We start from the raw sequence: 19,968 nt of genomic DNA on the forward strand, positions 1-19,968 counted from the left end.
GGACACTTAAGTAATGTTTGGTGTCTGTTTCTTAGAGGAGTGATTGGGGAGGGAAGATGATTTTAGCTATTTATTTATAATATTTTAACCCTTTATCTGTTTGCTTTTATACAGTGTTTTTTTCTAATTCTATGAGGTTCAGGGTTCAAAATGATGGGAGGCAAGGAGGAGGCTTATTTGGTGGTAGGGAGCTTGTGGCTTATGCTGGTAATGTAGTATCAAGCTGAAGCAGATCAGTCAGAGCCCACCTTTGGAGTCAAGTAGAAAACCAAAACGGTGTTTTTGTTATAGGAGGTTTTTCATAGGGTTCAGACATCATAGGAATATTAGGAGTTATTAGGAGTTATCTTTCTGTGGAGGTATTGATTTATAGTTTTTTCCTTTAAAGAAAGCTTGGCTGGCTTTTTGGAATGTAAACATGTTTTCAGATGCAGTAAAGTTTAAAAGTGGGATAGCCTCCCTGACCCAGTGGCATGAAAACCATTACAGAATTCATAGTTCTCCTATTTCTACAATGTGCCAAAAGTCCACATCCCAGCATTTTGTTTGTAGGAGAACTGATGCCATTCCTGAGAACTGGGCTCCTTGTTTCCCTTCATCACAAGGATAAGGAGTCCAGACTTTAATCACTCCACTGTATGCTCCCTTAGATAAAACAGTAAAAAATTTGCAGCCATAGTTCACTTAAAACAGTTTTCAAGCTCACTTGAAGTAATGGGGGCCTGGAATGCTAGGTGGGCATGAAGATAAACCCTTGCTACTATGTAGCAACACAATTGGACCTTTTTGGAAGAACAGGTCTGAGTCTGGATTCTGGGGGACATCAATAAGAAGCCCTTCTCATACATATAGAAATCCAGGAGACCATTTGAGTGCAACACAAGTTCTCAGTATTTGGAGGGTCCTCTCAAAATTCTGCGGCCTTACTTTGATTTTGACACCTGCACTGTGCCATTCCTGATGATTCCATTCAGGATCTGTATCAGCAGGATGGGGCACGATCCCCAGCACAACTCTTCTGGATTAAAAAAAAAAAAAAAAAGCCAGGTGATTCATTTGTGTGTGTGTGTGTGTCATAAATGGAGTGACTTCATCAGATACTGAAGAAGATTTCTATATTCAGCTCTTTCTGCAGGTTGGAGTTAGCATAGAGTTGGAAAATCAGCTTTGGCTTTCTTTCCTGACTGTCTCTGATTTCCTTTAGTGTTCTCCCTTTTCTGGTCATCAGCTCTCAACAACTCTGCCACTTTTGTGTCCCAAGGTAATAAGAAGTAGGAAACGAAACATTGCAAAGTGGAGCAAGAAAAGTTATCGGTTACCGTATCAGAGTCAAATGTCTTGGGTGACACTAAGGAGGACATGGGCAAGGTGATACCAGAGTGCTTTATCTTGTGATGCTGATACAGTAGCAGCCTCTCAGACATACAACCAGGTTGGATTTCTCACAAGTTTCTCACCTAGTTTTGAATCTTATCCCATTGGTTTCTGCAGGAAAAAAAAAAAAAGTTAAAATGGTTTTTAAGTTTGGGTGGGGAAAGTATGGGGAATGTACTGCATAATATCAGGGGCTCAGCTCCCCCAAGTAGAGCCAACAAATACCAAAATGAGTAAACTGGGAAGCTTTTTCTCTCTTTCTGTCTTCATCCCAGATCAAAGAATTCCGAGTTAGGATCTGGATGAAGGATAAGCCCCTGAATTGTCGATGGGCACACCCCACACACTGACCCAGCATCTGAACTTGCTTAACAGGGAGCCGGGGCTAAACTGCTTCACCCTGCCTGAGAACCAGGGAGCACTGCATTTCTCCACAGGGTGGAGGAGAAGAGGCAGAATAAACCAAGCCTGGGACACCTCCCTCCTGTCTAGGTGTACTCATTCTTCTGTTTCAAAAGACGACAAGGACATGAAGTCAACTTCTACCTATCTTCTGCTGCTGGTGTCTTATGTATTCTTAGTTTGACCTGATTCCTCTTCTGTCTTTTGGCTTCATGTTAGGGGTTCTTGGTCAAAACCTGCTCTGATGTACATGAAGATTACAGGTTCAAAAAATCAGTTTATTTTAAAAAGTATGGGGGGAGGTGTGAAATGAAATGATATAATTGCCAAAACTAGGCTTGAGGTTGGTGGCTCTTGGAAGGATTTTCCTTAAGGCCTAGGTCTGAAACTACAGGGCAGCACTATCATGAATTCTGAAAAGAAGCCTTCCAGGGAGCCAGTGAGTCATAGTATCCAGTTGAGTCACTTAAAGCAGATTCCAGTATAGGAAACTCATTCACAATCCCTTGGCAGTCTCATTTTTTTAACCTTTTATCCCTAAGTCTCCCTCCCTCTTTATTTCTACCCTTAAGTTTTTTTGAGGGGTAGGAAGTACCTAACATCTCAGAAGCTAGGTTGGGAAACATGCTCAGTTGTAGAAAAACTGAGCTTTAAATTTTGTGTTTTAAAAATGTACATCAGGAGCAGTTGGGGAGGGTCTTTTCTAAAAAAACTTTCAAATTTGATTTTCTGTGCATATGGCCGTTCTGTAAATACTTTGGGGTTTTTCATTTTTTTGAAAGTAGACAAAAATCTGTGGGATTTTTTTCCCAGAACATTACAAAAATGTGTTTATTTACATGCAAATAAATTTCTTTGATAAAAAGCACCATGTGTATGTGTAATACATTTTTAACTTTTGAATACTTTTGTTTATTCAGCTTTTAAAAAATCCAAAAAAATTTTAACAAAGTAAAAAAATCTCCTGAGTAGTACTTGATAATGGGTTAACTGGAAAGGATAATTGAAATTAGAGAAAACCCTGTGGAAGTTTTCATCTGATTTATCTTGCTCAAGCCACTTTTACTATCTTTTGCAGGCCTCTGTTACCAAATTCATCAGTAGTTCTTGCTGAGAGAAAACTGCTCTGAGATGAGATGCAACTAAAAGGTTGTTTCTATTTGACGGACGTGAAGCAGTAACATTAACAGTGTCTGGGACAGGAGGAGCTGTAACATCTAGACCTGGGTGTGTGGGCCTGAGAACAGGTTTCTGAAGCTGGCTTCCTTGCTTAGGAAGTCCTTTCTAAGATTAAAAAAAAAAGTTAAAAAAGTGCTTGGAAGGATAAGCCTTTAGGGTAAAATGTGCCCGTTTAAAAGATCTCTGCACTTGCTGCTCTTAAAGTAAGCTCATCTCTTAAATCAGACATTCATAGTAAGCCAGTCACTGAAAGTGCAAAGGAAAAGTGGTAGGAAAACAAAATCATCTACTTCGGAATACAATTAGAAGTGGTCCAGCCAGGACTGCTAGAATTTGTGATACAGTTTCTAATATTTTATCTTTGAGATATAATTCTGTGGTTTTCCGCTCTAAAGGTAAACATTCCTTATTTCATAGAAATCAGATCATAAGTTTCGAGACCTGGAATTGCTAAAGTATACTATGACATACCATGACACAATCCAGCTTCTATGGAAAAAGAGAGAATGTTAACCATTGGGCAAGGTTCCCCCCCACCCCCGCGCCGCACCGCCTACTCGTTCAGACACGCTTGTTTCTCCCGCCAAAGTGGCGTCAGGATCAGGCTCTCACCAACCAGAGCGCTGATTGGAGGGCGGGTAAGCGCTAGAGCCCATTGGGTGCCAGCGGCGGTCTGGCGGCGGAGGGGCGGGGGAAGCCAAGGCCTTTCTGTCTCACCCGCCCCCACCTCCACCAAAGCGCGCCCCTCCCCCAGCTAAAGAAATGGTCGCCCAGCTTCTGCACTGCACCCCCTGACCACAAGGCACGAGGTGCGGCCTCGCTGCTCGTCCCCAGAGCAGACGGCAACGCAACTGTCCCCCCGAATCCATGCACAGGGAGATCCACGCCCCACAGCGGCCCCCCAAGCCTCACTGCAACACCCGGTAATGCAATCCACGGAGGCGGGGGAGGCGGCAGCAGCGGCGGCAACAGCGGCGGCGGCGAAAGCAGCAGCAGCACTGCCCCAATCTAGAGACTACCAGAAAGGAGAAAATGGCTCCGAGCAGGGACCGCCTGCTGCACTTTGGGTTCAAGGCGACAGTGAGTGATATAGGGGAAGGGAGCTGGGTGGCTGGGAAGGACATGTGTGCCAACACGGGCTACTGGGAAGCGACAAGACTTAAGGGGCTGGGAGGACAAGACAGGCAGCTCAAGTGCTTGGTGGGTTGGTGCGTGCTGTCTGTCGCGGAGGGGAGAGGTGGGGGCTCGGGTGCTGTGTGCAGTTGTCCTGCTTTCTTCTCTCTCACCGGTCGGCGAGCACGCGCGCACTCGCACCCGCCCCACAGCCCCTCCCATAGACAAATACACACAGACACATAGGCACTTCCCTGCCTCTCCTTCTCGCGGTGGGCTTGTCTGCCTTGGAGGCGAGAGCGGGCTCGCGCCGCCGCCACCGCGCTCCCGTAGCTCTTGGGCTGACGGCCGCGGGCTCTGCCCGGGGATGGGGGAGGGGTGGTCCTGCGCCGCTGCGCGCTCCTCCTCCTCCCCCTCCCCACGCTGTTCCGAGGCCCGGGCGGCTCTGCCCAATGAGGAGCGGCGTTGCTGGCAGGTGGGGAGTGTTTTTGTTTTGGGTTGAAGTTGAGGCTGAGAAGAGAGAAGAGCTAGCGACGAGCAGTCGTCGCCACCACAGCGGGAGGAGGAGGAGGCCTTGCTGGAGTCGAGAGGTCTCTCCTCCCCGCCGACGGCCCCATCCCGCTGGTCCTCTGCCTCGTCTCGGTACCGGAACTCCGGGGCCTGCCCGGGGCCCCCAGTCTTTGCACGCCGCAGCGCCCGGCCCCGGCCGCACCCGCCGGCCCCATGAGGAGGGACGTGAACGGAGTGACCAAGAGCAGGTTTGAGGTGTGCGCTTGGGGCGAGGAGGGGGGGCCGGTAGGGGGGTGGGGGCGGGGGCGGGTGCTAGGGTCCCGTGAGGAAGACTATTTCCGCTCTCATGCCCCGGAAAATTCGCTCCGCACCGAATCTCCTCTTTCGCCTGGCGCCGTCACCCACTGGCCTCGGGCTGCCACACTTCTCTCCCTTTTCTCGCCACCCAGAGGCTCAGTGCAGCCTGGCTTCCCTTGTCCTCCCGGCTGGTCGCCTCCTGCGTCTTCCACTCGCGGGCCCCGGCGGGGGATTAGCTCTGGCGCCCTAATTCTCCCTCCCCCCAATATCATTCAGCTTTCCATTCTTTACACAACCCTTGGCTTGCCTCCCTTCACCCGGCAGAAAAAGCATCACAGCTGCGATCGACCGGAGGGACCTCGTTTCTTTTCTTTCTGCCACTTTATTCTTGAAGCGAGGGGGAAATTATGGGCCCGGGACTTTTTCTCTGACTTTGAGAGACTGGTTAAACTAGGGGAGTAGGGGTGGTAGACTGAGATGATAGAAACGTCCACGGGTTTTCGGTGCTGTGTGGTCTGGGTATTGTTCTGGTACTTCCTCTTCTTTCCCGTGTGGTCCGTACTTCTGTAGCTCATTGTTTCTGGGAACTCTTAGATGTGTACAGGCTTTGAGATTGGGACGAAGGTCTGAGAGACTTAAGAAAATCCTTTCAAGTCCCTTGGTCTCGGAGAACTTTTCCTCTGACGACAGAGGTTTATAGTAATGGAATTATGGAATGGATGAAGAAATAAAACATCTGAAAGCGTCTTTAGGGAGTAGGCAGTGTTGGGAAATGATTCCTTTGGGAAGTGAAGTATTGTAACTACAGGTGAATTACTGTAGTATAGTAATATACGGGGAGGTTTGTTGAGTGGACAAGAAAGAGAAACAACAGCAAGAAGAGTAAATGTTACCTGGCCTTTTTGGACAGAGAATCAGGTTGACCTGGCATCACTCACATTCAGTGTAGCTCTCACTTGATGTTTTTCTTCATTTTCATTTGAAGGATGAAATTGTAAGACAGACAAAAGTTTCAGGAAACTTGTCAACGAAGCGTAGAGGATGAAATCGTTACCTAAGGGTCTTCAGTTTAATCTTTTCCTTGATTTCTTTTTATGCTTATGGAGAAAATATTTTAATTTAACCACAAAGGTCAAGACAGGAAGTGTTTGGGGAGAGTTTAAGTTCAGAGTTACAACGTTACTACAGCGCCAGGAGTGGAGAAAATCAGGTAGTTTATATTTGTGTTTACTTTAATAGAACTTTATGTTGCCCTGATGTAGAGACCCAGAAAGCTTAATTTATGATGGTTTCATATTCAGTACTACTGTAAAAGGCCAGACTGTCGTTAGAATTACCAAATAGACATTTAACAGTTAACAGAAATCTTCAAAGGGAAACCCAAATACTGAAGAATTGAGTGGAGGATAGCCTTTTGCCATTGCAGTCAGCTCTTTATCATTTTGCTATTCACTTTTAGGTTGTGTGAGTAATTGTTGGAAAGAGTTCTTTTGTAGTTTGTGCTTTAAAATTGTATCACTATATCCTGTTTTTATACTTATATTTTAATTTGTAGTTTATCTGTACTGGTGGTTCTAAAATAATAAGAAAATGTATTGCTTTATTAAGCATATCTGTTTGTGTTGATTGGTATTAACTGGGAACCAAAGTTTTCTGAAAATGTCTGAGAAGAACAATAAGAAAGAGGGAGGGAACACCACTCCTTCTACAGTGTTTGTGATTAAAATGTTTATTTGTAAACAAAAAGCTACTTTTACTATGATGTGAAGTGTTAATTTTTCTTGTTGTTCATTCTCCAAGTCAGTATCTGACTCTTCATGACCCCATGGAAGTGTTCATGCTGGAATACAAATGAGAAGGAACTGCAAATGATACCTGTTAATGAGTTTCATTATCTGAGTATTTTTTAAAATCATGTACCCCTTAATGACCTAATTCACAAATAATAAAACAATAAACTATTTGGTCTCTCATGAAATAATACACTTATTGCTAATTCATTGAAAACATTTAAAATATTTACTTTCAGTGGATAAAAGATGTAGATAAGATAAACAGGCTTTCAGTATCTAAAAATTTACATCACATTTTTTTAATTCTCAAAATCTCAGAAGGTTTTTAAAAGACTGATAATTTTACAATTGTAAGTATGTAGCTTTGAGGATTTTTCTGAGTGTAGGAAATTTCTGTAGCAAATATATAACAACTAATTTCAAGTTAGCTCTGGTTAATACAAAACGTGAAAGATTATTTTCTTTTGCTTGGCCACTTTTTTGGGGGGATAACTAAAACTTTTTTGTTTAATTATTTAAAGTCTTTTTATAGGGAATATTCTTGTGTATTATGCTTTTGGATGTTGTAAGTGCTGGCCACACACTTTAAATCTCACACTCAGAACGGTAAAAAGCAAAACAAAATATTTTTTTAAGTTAAATCAGAGGAGAAGAGTACCTATTAGGCAGCTATATAGCATCCTGTGAAATAGCCAAGTAGATGACTGTTGGATAAAAGAGTTTAAAAAAGATACGCAGATGTGAAAATTGTTTTTGTTGTGTCACTTTGGCATTAGATTACACACTAATAACCCTTATAGGTTAAAATAATGTATACTAAATTGTTTTAGTCTATTAATTGAAACTCATTCAAGTATTTGTATGTTACTTGTAGTACATTTTGTTTTGTGGCAACTTTTGATAATTACCTTTCAAATTTAAAAATGGTTATTCAGTGTGTCCTGTATGTCAGGTGCACTGGGCTAGATGTTTTTACCTCTGTTACTTCTAATTTTCACAATTCTATTTTGAGGAAAGCTAGGGCCTGACAAGTATTCAAGTTGCACAGCTAGTACATTGGGAAGCCAAGATTCCAATCTGCATTTTTTTTTTACTCCACTCTATCATTCTGGTCTGTTTTTAGCGTTACATAGCATACAAGCTCATAAAATGTGAAAAAGAGCTTTTCTAAAGTTCTTTATCCAGCATGTTTTATTTTGCTTTTGCTATTGAGACAATATAGCTGTCCTTCATTTTAAGTACTGTAACTAGTACTATCTTAACATAGTGACATTAATGACAGACACGTGTCTGGCTAGCCCTTGAATCCAAGTTTAGATTTTTTTCAGTTAAGCCTCTCCACTTTGTCATACTCTTAGTTAGCTCCATTGTAAGAATGTAGTACTGTTGGAGAAAAATTCTATCTTATTTGGATTTATTAAAAAGTATAACCTAAGAAAAGTATAGTAGTAACATTCACTGACATTCTCATACTATTTTACAGTTTAATCAGTGCCTAGAGAAGTTAAGACTCACATAGTTAGGAAGTGATAAGTTCCAGTTTGGGTATTTTGAAACGCTGGGCATTATTTTTTTTTTTTTTTTTTTTCATTACACATCGCTGTTGCTCTGATGAATCTATAATACTGAAGTTTGCTTGATTAGGTTGTAATATTTGTTTACCTGCTTCATTTTACTTCTTCAGTTTGTCCAAAATAAGAAAAATCATAAACTGTTTTGTGGTAGAAAGAACATACTGCATTGGGAGTTACCAGAACTTGATTTAGTTAATATTGATTTTTGTCAACCAACTGACTATAGTGTTGGTCATCTCTTTTTCACTTCTCAGGTTTGGTCATTTACCTCCTCTAAGAAAAAGAAGTTAAAATCAATTACTGAGGTTCCTTTTATTCCAGATCCTATGAATCTAATTTTTTTTTTTTTGGAATCTAATTTTTTATTAAAAGCTGACCTTGGTCATTTCTTCTGAAATAGCCATTTCAGTATTTGTTAAAGTTTGTAGGCTCAGTCACACAGTTTAGTTAAGACTGCAGTAATGACCCTTTTTTCCCTTAAGGTTTTATCTTCTAATATAAAGAACATTCTGCATAGTAAATAACTGTATTTTCCAAGTTGGTACATGTGGAAAATGTTATATGTATTTTCCAGTGGGTGAGAGTCATTTGTTTCACTCTATTTGAAAGGCTTTGCAATGAATGGGAAGAGAACTAGCAAAAATAAGGAATTTTGTTTTTAACACTTTAGAGATTAGTTTGAAAGCAATTACCTATTACCTAACATTACTAAATGGCAACCCACTCCAGTGTTCTTGCCTGGAGAATCCCAGGGACAGTGGAGCCTGGTGGGCTTCTGTCTGTGGGGTCGCACAGAGTCAGACACGGTTGAAGCGACTTAGCAGCAGCAGCGGCACCAACATTACTATAGAAAATCGAAATCAGAAGTGTGCTTTTTAGGCTCATTCAGACAATCTGTTCTTTTTCGAATAGTGTTACTGATGTTTCTTTATTTTACAATCATAGGTGCTTTTGAAGCACAGTACATTGTGTTCACTCGTTACTTAAAAATAAACATGTTTGTATCTTGCTACAGTATACATACGATAAACAGCTAGGTACTGGAAATTGTGCTTAATCCATTAAGTCATTAAGTTTTTTTAACTTGGCAGAGACTTTACAAAATGTATGGTTGATATTTAAGTCCTACGTTATAAGATGTAATCTATTTCTACATTGAAGATTTTCATTTATTAAAGCAGTATTTCTGTTAGAAGTATCCACACTTTTAAAGTCATGTCTTCATGTTCTAGGCCATTTGTCAGTTTTTAGCTGTTGGTGTTGTTTTTTAATCTTAATTTTTAAAATCCTTCTATTTTCATCTTCAGAGTTGTATCTTTTCAAATTTTGGTATCATTTTTCTTGCAGATTAATGAATACTTTTTTTATTCCTAGCCCTTAGAGTACTGTTTCTCAACTGGTGACAGATTGGAAACTAAATTAAAAATTTCAGTAATCTAACTAGTACTGTGGTTTTGCAAGGGTATTTTTAGATGTCCAAAATAAAATATTCCGTTACACTAGGAAAATCCAAGGGAGGGAGGAAGAAGAAAGAATGCCCTTAAACTGACCAAATTTAGCTGCTTGTGCATAGTTGCCTTTACACTGTTATCCTAGTTAATATCCCAGACTTCATAAATTCTTAGATCAGACCCCCACCCAAAAATCGCCTCAGAAAAATGAAGGCATCCAACTGTGGTTTGTTTTTTTCGAACTGGTGGTTTTATATCTTAATGCACTGGGACCCATTTGATAAAAAGATTTTAACTTAATAATAGCCACTAACAGTAGGTGGTAGTATTGAACTGTGCAGTAGTATTTGTGCTTGATTCATGTGGCTTAATTATATAACGTTAACAAATATATGTATTTAAATGCAATAAATCCAAAACAGATTTGCATTAGCTCTTGAAGACTATTTCTGTTAAAAGAGTGGCACTGCTGGCTAGTTATTTTCAGCACATATCAAATAACTATTTAGCAGGCATGTGATTTAAAGCTATAGGTAAGTAATCTCTTTATTCCCTAATCATATTTCCTCTAGTTTGATTTTATGATATTTTGTTGTCTTTATTAAGCCTCATATTCGACAGTTGTAATCAGGTGGAAATATAATTAATTTAATCCATTTTGCTGTCTTTTAAGTTTCTATGAAGTAAAAATCACCTATTTATATGGTAGACCTACCTATATGGTAGACAAGGATTGTCAGTTATAAAACAGATATTGGCTGTGTCTTCTGTCATTTTTGTCCTTGATCCCAGGAATTTCTAGTAAAAACTAAAAAAGGGAAATAGAATACTGTGAAAGTAAATAGTATATTGATCTTATGCATTACTTTGGTGCTAAGACACAAGTCATATCTAATAACAAGGAGGTGAAGATAGGCAATATATCAAATGCCTGCCCAATTTTATATTATCAGATATACCACCTGTTATGATATTTGCTGGTGAGCGAAACTTTCTGATCAACCGAAGTATGCAGGCAGATATAATTTCACAATCATTTAAAAGTAAAAAACGGAAAAGCATTCTCGGTTTCTTACTTGTAATTTGCAATAGTGAGAATACGCCATGAGGTAAGGTAAGGTGAAGTCACTCAGTTGTGTCCGACTCTCTGCAACCCCACGGACTGTAGCCTACCAGGCTCTTCCATCCGCGGGATTTTCCAGGCAAGAGTACTGGAGTCGGTTGCCATTTCCTTCTCCAGGGGATCTTCCCGACCCAGGGATTGAACCTAGGTCTCCCGCATTGCAGCCGGACACTTTACTGTCTGAGCCACCAGGGAAGTCTATGGCTGTTCTTGGAGAAGGAAATGGCAGCCCACTCCAGTGTTCTTGCCTGGAGAATCCCAGGGACAGAGGAGCCTGGTGGGCTGCTGTCTATGGGTTTGCACAGAGTCGGACACGACTGAAGTGACCTAGCAGCAGCATGGCTATTCTGAGTGGCTTTGAGTTTGTTTTACTGTATGCAGAATGAGAGAATTTATGTGACAGGAGGGACAGGCAAAAAGAAAGCAGTAAAATTTCTAGATTAGAGCAGGCTTTTAAATGTAGAATATTGCTTCCCTCTAGGGAAGTTCATTGCCAACTGCTTTTATTCTGAATTGCAGTTACCAACAAAGAGCCAGGTTTGTTTTATTTTTTGTCTTTTTTGCTTTGTTCAGATGGGTGGGGTGAAGAAAAAGAGAAGAGATTTACAGTTCCTTGAAAATTAACAATGTAATGTTAAGTATAAATGTTAGTTAGCTACAGTTCTCTGTTGGAATATGTTATCCTTTTTTTGTCATCTTATTTTTTGAGCCAGATCATCTACATATTTTAATGTTCTAATTTTGAAATTAATTTGAGTAAGGAGAGAATGAAAACATTAAGATGACATCTTTAGGGTTTTATAGAAAGGAATAATTTCTTAACTAGGAAACACATGCCATAAGTGTTTTATATACACATACACATACACATGTGTATATGAGGGTAGATTGTCTCTCTATACCTCCATTGTCTCAACTCTAAGGTTCCTTCCAGCATGGAGATTGTATGATTCTCTCTAAATAAATCCCCCAGGTTGCTGTGAGTTGGAGATTAGATATTCAATTTATTGCCAGTGTTCGTGTATTTGTTTCTATTATAGTAAACACAAAACAGCCTTTGTGACCTGACCCTATATTTATTTATTAAATACTATTATATATAAATATTCTTTATTTTATATACACTTTATTTCATTTTTGGCTGTGCTGAGTCTTTGTGCTACGTGGGCTTTTCTCTAGTTGCAGCCAGCAGGGGCTACTCTCTGGTTGTAGTGTGGGCTTCTCATTGCAGTGGCTTCTCTGGCATGGAAAGAGCATGGACTTTAGGGCATGGGCTTTAGCAGTCTCAGCACATGGGCTCAGTAGTTGCGGCTCCTAGACTCTAGGAGGAGGAGGGGACGACAGAGGATGAGATGACTGGATGGCATCATCAACTCGATGCACATGAGTTTGGGTGAACTCTGGGAGTTGGTGATGGACAGGGAGGCCTGGCGTGCTGCGATTCATGGGGTTGCAAAGAGTTGGACATGACTGAGTCACTAAACTGAACTGAGACTCTAGAGCACAGGCTTAATAGTTGTGTTACTGGAGCTTGGTTGCTCTGCAGCATGTGGGGTCTTCTCAGATCAGGGATCAAATGTGTGCCTCCTGCATTGGCAGGTGGATTCTTTACCACTGAGTCACCAGGGAAGCCCTTCTGAACCTATACGTGTATATCTGTTTACAGATATGGTTGTTGTTCAGTCACCAAGTCTTGTCTTACTCTATTTCCCAGAGTTTGTCCAAGTTCATGTCCAGTGAATTGGTATACCATCCAACCATCTCATCCTCTGTTGCCCTCTTCTCCTTTTGCCTTCAATCTTTCCTATTTTCAGGGTCTTTTCCAATGAATCAGCTGTGTGGATCAGGTGGCCAAAGTATTGAAGCTTCAGCTTTAGCAGTAGTCCTTCCAAAGAGTGTTCAGGATTGATTTCCTTTAAGATTGACTGGTTTGATCTCCTTGTTTTCCAAGGAACTCTCAAGAGTTCTCTAGCACCACAGTTCGAAAGCATCAGCTCTTTGTCGCTCTGCTTTCTTTATTGTCCAGCTTTCACATCCGTACATGACTACTGGAAAGATCATAGCCTTGACTATATGGACCTTTGTTGGCAAAGTGATGCCTTTGCTTTTTAACACACTGTCTGGGTTTGTCATAGCTTTCCTGCCAAGAAGCAATCATCTTCTAATGCAGTCATCATCCACAGCGATTTTATAGCCTAAGAAGAGGAAATCTGTTGCTGCTTCCACCTCTTCCCCTTCTATTTACCATAAAGTGATGGGACCAGATGCCATGATCTTAGTTTTTTGAATATTCAGTTTTAAGCTGATTTTTTTACTCTCCTCCTTTACCCTCATCAAGAGACTCTAGTTCCTTTTTGCTCTCTGCCATTAGAGTGGTATCATCTGCATATCTGAGGTTGATGTTTCTCCCGGCAGTCTTGATTCCAGCTTGTTTGTGCTTCATCCAGCCCAGCATTTTGCATGATATGCTCTGCATGTAAGTTAAATAAACAGGATGACAATAAACAGCCTTGTTGTACTCCTTTCTCAATCCTGAACCAGTTAGTTGTTCCATACAGGGTTCTAACTGTTGCTTCTTGACCCGCATACAGGTTTCTCAGGAGACAGGTAAGATGGTCTGGTATTCCCATCTCTTTAAGAGTTTTCCACAGTTTGTTATAGGGGCTTCCCTGGTGGCTCAGAGGTTAAAGCGTCTGCCTCCAGTGCGGGACACCCGGGTTCGATCCCTGGGTTGGGAAGATCCCCTGGAGAAGGAAATGGTAACCCACTCCAGTATTCTTGCCTGGAGAATCCCATGGATGGAGAAGCCTGGTAGGCTATAGTCCATGGGGTCGCAAAGAGTCGGACACGACTGAGCAACTTCACTTTCACTTTCACAGTTTGTTATGATCCACACAGTCAAAGGCTTTAGTGTAGTCAGTGAAACAGAGGTAGATGTTTTTCTGGAATTCTCTTGCTTTCTGTATGATTCAGCGAATGTTGGCAATTTGATCTCTGGTTCCTGTGCCTTTTCTAAACCCAGCTTGAACATCTGAAAGTTCTCAGTTCACATAATGCTGAAGCCTACCTTGCAGGATTTTGAGCATAGCCTTATTAGCATAGGAAATGAGTGTAATTGTCCAGTGGTTTGAACATTCTTTAGTACTGCCCTTCTTGGGAATTGGAATGAGGATTGACCTTTTCCAGTCATGTGGCCATTGCTGAGTTTTCCAAATTTGCTGACATATTGAGTGCAGCACTTTAATAGCATCAGATACGTTATATTTGTCTGAATGATTTTTGCCAAGGAGTGAAGAATAGGTATGATTGTGTGATATCCTGGAGTTTAATGTGTTATGATTCAGTTTTTAATATTTTTGGAATTTATGTACTTGTATAAAGAGAACCTATTTAAAAGCATTAGCTTTAAAGTCTGAGTTTGTACCCTGGCTTTGCCATTTACCATCTGTATGACCTTAGTGTGCATGTGTGCTTGGTTGCTCAGTTGTGTCTGACTCTTTGTGACCCCGTGAACTGTGTCTCACCAGGCTCTTCTGTCCACGGGATTCTCCAGGCAAGATTATTGGAGTGGGTTGCTGTTTTCTCCTCCAGGGGATCTTCTCGAAGCAGAGATCAAACCTGGGTCTCCTGCATTGGCAGGCGCATTCTTTACCACTGAGCCATGTGGGAAGAAGCCCTGTATGACCTAAGACAAGTCATTTAATCTCTCAAAGTCTCAAATTTTCAATATCTAAAAAATGGGTATAAAACCTACTACACTGGATAATAAAGATTAAATTCTTTGATGTTTTTATAACATTCAGCAAACATTGTACATGATCTATTGTATGATAAAGGCTCACTAAATGATGCCTATTATTGTATTACTTTCTGGAGTGAAAGTGGTTTTGAGTAGACTTCATAAATCATTGTTGTAAATGCTTTAAAGGAATATACTATTTAAAGGAAAAAGTATTATAACGGAAAGAATGTAACTAATGATTTCTTTTCATCTGATTCAATTTTATACGTTGGGTTTATTGGACAGGAACACCTATGAATTTTAATCAGTGTAGTTGAACCTGTGAAGTTTAATCAGTAATAATTTGATGATGTTTATATGGAGTTTATACTGTAACCATTATTGTGTTCACTGTTAGGCAGATGTGGGTAAATGTCTCCTAAGATGAGAATCTGGAACCAGATTGTAAGTTGACATTTAAAACAGTCAGCTTTTACCCAAGAAACTGGTCATTCTTCCTTTTCTGGTTTGTAGAAAATAAAGCTATGGCATGACTGAACATGGACAAGTACGTAGAGATGCATTTATTTATTTATTTTTAAGAGTATTGCATTGCTAATACCCTTTCCCCACACTCATCCTTATCAGTTTTTTTGAAAGTTATTTACATACCTTCATATAAAGACACTTCCGTTGCAAAAACCACATCATAGCTTGTTTCTGCAGCCCATTTGTAGGAAGGAAACCTGATATATTTTGGAAGTGTCCTTGCATAAGTTGAAGCATTTATTTAATAATGTAACATTCCTAACACATTATCATGAATGGTAACTTCAGGAAGAAAAGGGACTTAATATTCAGTATTCTTAGTCACAGCTGACTGGAGTTATACAAAAGCAGCTTCCCAAATCTAGATCTACACAACAACAAAAAATGCAGTTTTACCGAGGTCAACACATTCCTTAAGAAAGAATAATTGTATTTAGATTATTTGCCTCAAAAGGTGGATTAAAGGCCCTAAATGACATAAATTTCATCTGAGCACATCAGTTTCTGGTCCAGACAGAAAAATCTGGCCTAAATATAGGAGTCAAGAACTCAAGGGACCTTCTCTTTGCACTACTGTAAACCCACACTGCACACTGGGGAAAACTTCTTCTCTGTCTTTACAACTCTTAAATAAGGTTTCCAGTATCTATTTCCCTACCTTATTACAAACTGGATTAATACAGTGTTTTATGCCCATTATACCTCTGTTGAAACAAAAAATATTAAACCTAAAACTCTTAACTTTAAAAAAAAATTTATTTATTTTTGGCTGTGCTGGGTCTTCCGTGCTGCACAGGCTTTTCTCTGGTGGCAGCGGGCAGGGGCAACTCTCCAGTTGTGCTGTGCAGGCTTCAGTAGATGTGGCTCAACAATTGTGGTTCCTGGGCTCTAGAGCACAGGCTGCATAGTTGTGGCACACGGGCTTAGTTGCTCCTCGGCCTGTAGGATCTTCCTGGACCAGGCATTGAACCCATGTCTCCTTCATTTGCAGAGGGATTTTTTACCACTGAGCCACCAGGGAAGGCCCTAAAATAATACTCTGTGACTTAAATGGGCAGCGTTAAGGAGGAATAAATGAAACTGGATTTAATTTATGGCAACCGAATTGCACAGTAGAGATAAATAAGTAGCGATCTGAATTAGACGTTTAGACTCACCAGTGAAGTTTTTTATACAATACTAATCCGTTGAAAGAATACTAAGTTAATTTGTATTTACAACTTGAACTCCATAGGGAAATCAGTTTACATATCACGGATTTGCCATCATAAAACCAATAGCTCTTTTCAGGTTTCTGTCCTGTCCTAGATGTTTTAGCCCTAGAAGCAAGAGCAATAGCTAATGTATAGCACCTAAAATACGGTTATTTTACAACTTGCACATTTTACAACTGAAACACATTCAGTTATACTAATGAAACCATCATACCACGCTACAGCCTCTCAAACTACCAAGAACAAATATATCTGGGAACTCAACAAAGCTAATCTGACCTTGTCTGGGGCACAGAAATTCTCAGTCTAGAAAACCAGGGCATGCTGTTGGTAGGAGTTCAGTTCTGTTTAAATTTTATTTAGCATTAGTAATAGAGTTTTGCCAAGAAAATGCACTGGTCATAGCAAACACCCTCTTCCAACAACACAAGAGAAGACTCTACACATGGACATCAGCAGATGGTCAACACCGAAATCAGATTGATTCTATTCTTTGCAGCCAAAGATGGAGAAGCTCTATACAGTCAGCAAAAACAAGACCAGGAGCTGACTGTGGCTCAGATCATGAACTCCTTATTACCAAATTCAGACTAAATTGAAGAAAGTAGGGAAAACCACTAGACCATTCAGGTATGACCTAAATCAAATCCCTTATGATTAAACAGTGCAAGTGAGAAATAGATTTAAGGGCCTAGATCTGATAGAGTGCCTGATGAACTATGGACTGAGGTTCGTGATATTGTACAGGAGACAGGGATCAAGACCATCCCCATGGAAAAGAAATGCAAAAAAGCAAAATGGCTGTCTGGGGAGGGCTTACAAATAGCTGTGAAAAGAAGAGAAGCGAAAAGCAAAGGAGAAAAGGAAAGATATAAGCATCTGAATGCAGAGTTCCAAAGAATAGCAAGAAAAGATAAGAAAGCCTTCCTCAGCAATCAATGCAAAGAAATAGAGGAAAACAACAGAATGGGAAAGACTAGAGATCTCTTGAAGAAAATTAGAGATACCAAGGGAACATTTCATGCAAAGATGGGCTCAAAATGGTATAGACCTAACAGAAGCAGAAGATATTAAGAAGAGGTGGCAAGAATACACAGAAGAACTGTACAAAAAAGATCTTCACGACCCAGATAATCACGATGGTGTGAACACTCATTTAGAGCCAGACATCCTGGAATGTGAAGTCAAGTGGGCGTTAGAAAGCATCACTACGATCAAAGCTAGTGGAGGTGATGGAATTCCAGGTGAGCTATTTCAAATCCTGAAAGATGATGCTGTGAAAGTGCTGCACTCAACATGCCAGCAAATCTGGAAAACTCAGCAGTGGCCACAGGACTGGAACAGGTCAGTTTTCATTCCAATCCCAAAGAAAGGCAATGCCAAAGAATGCTCAAACTACCGCACAATTGCACTCATCTCACACGCTAGTAAAGTAATGCTCAAAATCCTCCAAGCCAGGCTTCAGCAATACGTGAACCGTGAACTTCCTGATGTTCAAGCTGGTTTTAGAAAAGGCAGAGGAACCAGAGATCAAATTGCCAACATCCACTGGATCATGGAAAAAGCAAGAGAGTTCCAGAAAAACATCTATTTCTGCTTTATTGACTATGCCAAAGCCTTTGACTGTGTGGATCACAATAAACTGTGGAAAATTCTGAAAGAGATGGGAATACCAGACCACCTGACCTGCCTCTTGAGAAACCTATATGCAGGTCAGGAAGCAACAGTTAGAACTGGACATGGAACAACAGATTGGTTCCACATAGGAAAAGGAGTACGTCAGGCTGTTTATTATCACCCTGCTTATTTAACTTATATGCGGAGTACATCATGAGAAACGCTGGACTGGAAGAAACACAAGCTGGAATCAAGATTGCCGGGAGAAATATCAATAACGTCAGATAAGCAGATGACACCACCCTTATGGCAGAAAGTGAAGAGGAGCTAAAAGCCTCTTGATGAAAGTGAAAGTGGAGAGTGAAAAAGTTGGCTTAAAGCTCAACATTCAGAAAACGAAGATCATGGCATCTGGTCCCATCACTTCATGGGAAATAGATGGGGAAATAGTGGAAACAGTGTCAGACTTTATTTTTCTGGGCTCCAAAATCACTGCAGATGTTGACTGCAGCCATGAAATTAAAAGACGCTTACTCCTTGGAAGGAAAGTTATGACCAACCTAGATAGCATATTCAAAAGCAGAGACATTACTTTGCCAACAAAGGTCCGTCTAGTCAAGGCTATGGTTTTCCTTGTAGTCATGTATGGATGTGAGAGTTGGACTGTGAAGAAGGCTGAGTGCTGAAGAATTGATGCTTTTGAACTGTGATGTTGGAGAAGACTCGTGAGAGTCCCTTGGACTGCAAGGAGATCCAACCAGTCCATTCTGAAAGAAATCAGCCCTGGGATTTCTTTGGAGGGAATGATGCTGAAGCTGAAACTCCAGTACTTTGGCCACCTTATGCGAAGAGTTGACTCATTGGAAAAGACTGATGCTGGGAGGGATTGAGGGCAGGAGGAGAAGGGGACGACAGAGGATGAGATGGCTGGATGGCATCACTGACTCGATGGACGTGAGTCTGAGTGAACTCCGGGAGTTGGTGGTGGACAGGGAGGCCTGGCGTGCTGCAGTCCATGGGGTCACAAAGAGTCGGACACGACTGAGTGATTGAACTGAACTGAACTGAACTGAGTACGTGTTAAATACTGATAGGTGTTAGAAATGCAAAGCTGCTCCAAAGCAACGTCTCTTCCTCAGGGAGTTTGTAATCCACATAGGAAGAAAACTGCATGAGAAAAATAATTTAGTGGGTTCTGGCAGTGTTAGCTATGTGGGAGAGTTAGAAGAAACAATTTTATTTCTTGGGAAACAAAGTAGTAGGATTACTAAAGAGAGAGCTAGTCAGAGTAACTGTTTTTCTCTAAAGCTGGACATTTCTCCAAAGTTTAAGCAGAAATTAATCAAGGTTAGAAGAGTGGATATGGGGAGAGGGGAGGAGAGGGTGAGATTGTATGGAGAAAGTAACCTGGAAACTTCCATTACCATATGTAAAATAGATAGGGAGTTTACTCTTTGTCTCAGGCAGCTCAGACTGGGGCTCTGTATCAACCTAGAGGAGTGGGATGGGGAGGGAAATGGGAGAGAGGTTCAAGAGGGAGGGGACATATGTATACCTATGGCTGATTCATGTTGATGTTTGACAGAAAATAACAAAATTCTGTAAAGCAGTTATCCTTCAATTAAAAATTTAATACATATTAAAAAATAGAAAACTAGTAACAGGAAAATAACACTTCCACCAGTAGTTCCAGGAATTCACTATATAGTAAGTAGTTATATACATACTGTTCCATTTGTTTTTAAGGCAAATAATAAATATTTTTAAGGAATTTATAAAGGATTGAAAAATGCTGACCCTTGTATATGGAGAGCATCCTGCTAACTTGCTTTCACCAGGACAGAAATTTTGAACTATCTTAAAGGTGAAGGTGAAGTTGCTCAGTCGTGTCTGACTGACTCTTTGTGACCCCGTGGACTGTAGCCTATCAGGCTTCTCCGTCCATGGGATTCTCCAGGCAAGAATACTGGAGTGGGTTATCATTTCCTTCTCCAGGGGATCTTCCCGACCCAGGGATCGAACCCGGGTCTCCCGCATTGGAGGCAGACGCT

The 19,968-nt window shown here is 40.9% G+C and overlaps 1 protein-coding gene across 2 annotated transcripts in view; it reads left to right on the forward strand.

The window, feature by feature from the left end:
* Positions 1–3,655: 3,655 nt before the first annotated feature.
* The window catches only part of FBXL20 (F-box and leucine rich repeat protein 20), a 101,456-nt gene continuing 85,143 nt past the window's right edge, over positions 3,656–19,968 (forward strand). Inside the window, exon 1 of one of the 2 annotated variants that reach the window (XM_006068547.4) lies at positions 3,656–4,035. In XM_006068547.4, coding sequence (XP_006068609.1) covers positions 3,988–4,035 — 48 coding nt within the window. In that variant the 5' untranslated portion in view covers positions 3,656–3,987. Of the gene's footprint in view, positions 4,036–4,079; positions 4,834–19,968 lie in introns of those variants that run through there. The other variant, XM_006068548.4, reaches the window with a different exon arrangement.

This window comes from Bubalus bubalis, chromosome 3 (genome assembly GCF_019923935.1).
Source record: "Bubalus bubalis isolate 160015118507 breed Murrah chromosome 3, NDDB_SH_1, whole genome shotgun sequence".
NCBI lineage: Eukaryota > Metazoa > Chordata > Mammalia > Artiodactyla > Bovidae > Bubalus > Bubalus bubalis.